Here is a 2,731-nt window from a genome sequence, read left to right as displayed (position 1 = left end):
CTCTCCCTAGCAGACACCTGTCTTCTAGAACCAAGACAGCATGATAAAATATGGTTGCTTTTTGTGGGAGATGAGGTATATCAATTCAGAAAGCAATTTATACAAATTTGGGTTAGAGACTTCCTTTAAAAAGGCATGTTCTGCTCTCATAGCTATTCCAGCCATGTACGCCGAATCGGTTACTAAGTTGAAAGGTTCTTGAAACTTTTCAAAAGCCCTGACAAAGGCTGCTAATTCTGCAATCTGTGGTGATCCTTCAACCACCTGGACATCAGACTCCCGCTTCTGTATCCTGGGGTCTCTCCAAGTCATGACTGATTTGTGGGATTTCCCTGAGCCGTCAGTAAAAATGGTCAGAGCTTTGAGTGGTGTTTTGATCAGTAGTAATTTAGGGACCAAACTGAATGTGTATTTGAATAATTTGTGGCCAGGTGGGTATATAGAAATTTGGCCTGACTAGCTATCAAGAGCGAAATGAAGGCTCTCATTGGTCTGGAGCTAAGGCTCCAAATCTCCAGTTGTCAATGGGAGTAAAATGCATGTGAACTCACACCCTGCAAGAGCGTGGAGATGGACTCTAGCCTTTTTAATGAGCTCAGCTATGACTTCCTGTGGATTGGTGATAGTCTTTGTAGGTTGATTATGTGTGAAGTCCACTTGATAATAAGGAGTGGATCTTTCGACGCCATATCCCATTGAAATATGAGTGCATACAAGTGTGGGGTCTTACCCAGGATGATCAATTGAAAGGGCAGGCTGGGCTCATAATGGTGGGCTTGTCATGAAGATAGGGCCTCCTGGACCTTGACGATGGAATCTTGGGCCTCTGGTGTGAGGGCGCATGGTGAGTTGAGGTCCTCGCTGCCACAGAGCAGCAGAAGAGTGGCGTGAGAACATCCATGGTGATCCCAAGCAGGGGACGTATCCAGGATGATGGACCCGCAGAGTTGATGTAGATCTCTTGGGTCATTCTGTATGGTCAGCTGCTGGGGTATGATGGTCTGCTCACAAATCTGAAGCCCCAGGTAGGTCCATGGGTAGGTGTACTGGATTTTGTCTTCGTGGATTTTGAACCCAGCGTCCTCATTTGCCTTTATTGTCTTATATAGAGTTTGTTTTAAATAGTTTTCTTCAGTGGCACAGATCAGGATGTCACCCATATAGTGTAATATTATTGCATTTGGGAACAGGACCTTCACTGGGGACAGGATGTGGGCTATGTACCACTGGCAAATGGTGGGAGAATTTTTCATCCCTTGTGGGAGAACAAGCCAGTGGTGCCTTTTTAGAGGTGCCTGTCTGTTCAGTGAGGGAATGGAAAAAGAAAATCTTGGCATCTCAGGGGTGGAGTGGGATGTTAAAAAAGCAATCCTTGATGTCCTTGATGTCTATGATTGCAAGCCTCCAGTCCTGAGGAAGCATGGAAGGTGAGGGCATACTGGGCTGGAGGGGGCCTATATCTTCGATGACATAATCTATTTTTCTAAGATTGTGGAGAAGCTTCCACCTATCTTTGCCTGGTTTTCACAAAACAAAAACAGGGGAATTCCAAGGGCTGTTAGTTTCTGTGATGTGTCCCTTGGTGAGCTGCTCCTCCACGAGGGTTTCTGTTGCAGTCCGCAACCTCAGGATCTCGTCCAGGGAAGCTGCAGGGCTCTGGGGACCAGCATGGAACACCAATGAGATGGGCTCCTGGCTCATGAAACCATTTATTCAGCGTGGGAACAAACTCAGATCCAGAACAAAGGCAGAGCAGGGGTTTTTGAGGGACAGAACTCCCGAGGGTCTCCACCCTTGAGGGTGAAGTTCAGGGTCAGGGACCACTAGAAACACAGCAAGGGAGAACCCCCCAGGGACTCAAACCCAGTCAGAACACCTGGGCCACCCTTCACAAGGGGTTTGGGGTGGGACAATGTAACTCTTTGTCTCCCCCGAGGCACGTCGCAACAGGTTTCCAATGTGCACAGTTTGGTATCAGATAGGGGCCACTGATCAACGTACCCTGGATGGTGTTGTTTCCAGGTGAGCTGAGGGATAGTGAGCTTGGCGTGCTATTCAGTGACCCCCTAAAAAAATCCTTGTTGGGAATGCACAGAGAGGCCCCCCATTGAGACAGGAGATCCCTCCCTCAGAGGGTGATTGGTGCCCACACAACAAATTGCTGGATGGTTGCTATTTTTCCCTTGGGCCCTTCTATGATGATCTTTTTTTAGCTCTTCATAGAGACTGCAACTCCTACAACCCCCAAAGTCATCCCTGCCACAGGTTGTAATTCCCAATTGTCTGACCACTTGGAGTGGGCAATGATGGTGACGTCTGCTCCAGTGTCAAGCATGCCTGGGCGATGGATTTTTTCTCCCTTGCAGAACAGGCCACACTCTATAATAGCTTTGTTGGAGCCCACAACTTGAGCCCACATTATGGTGGGGTTGAGGGGAACCTCTTCTGGACAGTTTGATGGTAATAAAAAGGCTTGTGCCTCAGGAGTCCATCTATGTAAATAGTAAGGCAGGTCTGTACATGCCAAGGAGACAAAAATCTCTTCTCCTGGGTATACAGTTTGGACTTCTGGAATAACGAAGATTTGTCCCTGTTGGGAAGGTAGAATTAGAAAGAAATTATAAATATGACTTTGTAGCCAGAAAGGCTAAGGAAGAAATACAAATGATAGCATGGTTTGAATAATTCAAAGAAACCGGGCTGGTATGCCAGAACACATTCTTTCCTGCAA

At 47.1% G+C, this 2,731-nt stretch overlaps 1 protein-coding gene across 1 annotated transcript in view; it reads right to left on the bottom strand.

Annotated features, from left to right (window-relative positions):
• Positions 1-312, bottom strand: part of LOC107210958 (major facilitator superfamily domain-containing protein 1-like) — a 24,675-nt gene extending 24,363 nt beyond the window's left edge. Inside the window, 1 exon segment of the mRNA XM_033517991.1 lies at positions 163-312. Coding sequence (XP_033373882.1) covers positions 163-312 — 150 coding nt within the window.
• Between the last annotated feature and the right edge of the window lie 2,419 nt (positions 313-2,731).

The sequence above is a fragment of the Parus major genome, chromosome 14 (genome assembly GCF_001522545.3).
Source record: "Parus major isolate Abel chromosome 14, Parus_major1.1, whole genome shotgun sequence".
NCBI classification, from domain to species: Eukaryota; Metazoa; Chordata; class Aves; order Passeriformes; family Paridae; genus Parus; species Parus major.
The sequence above is the reverse complement of the archived record's forward strand: the minus strand, read 5'-3'. Positions and strand labels throughout refer to the sequence as shown.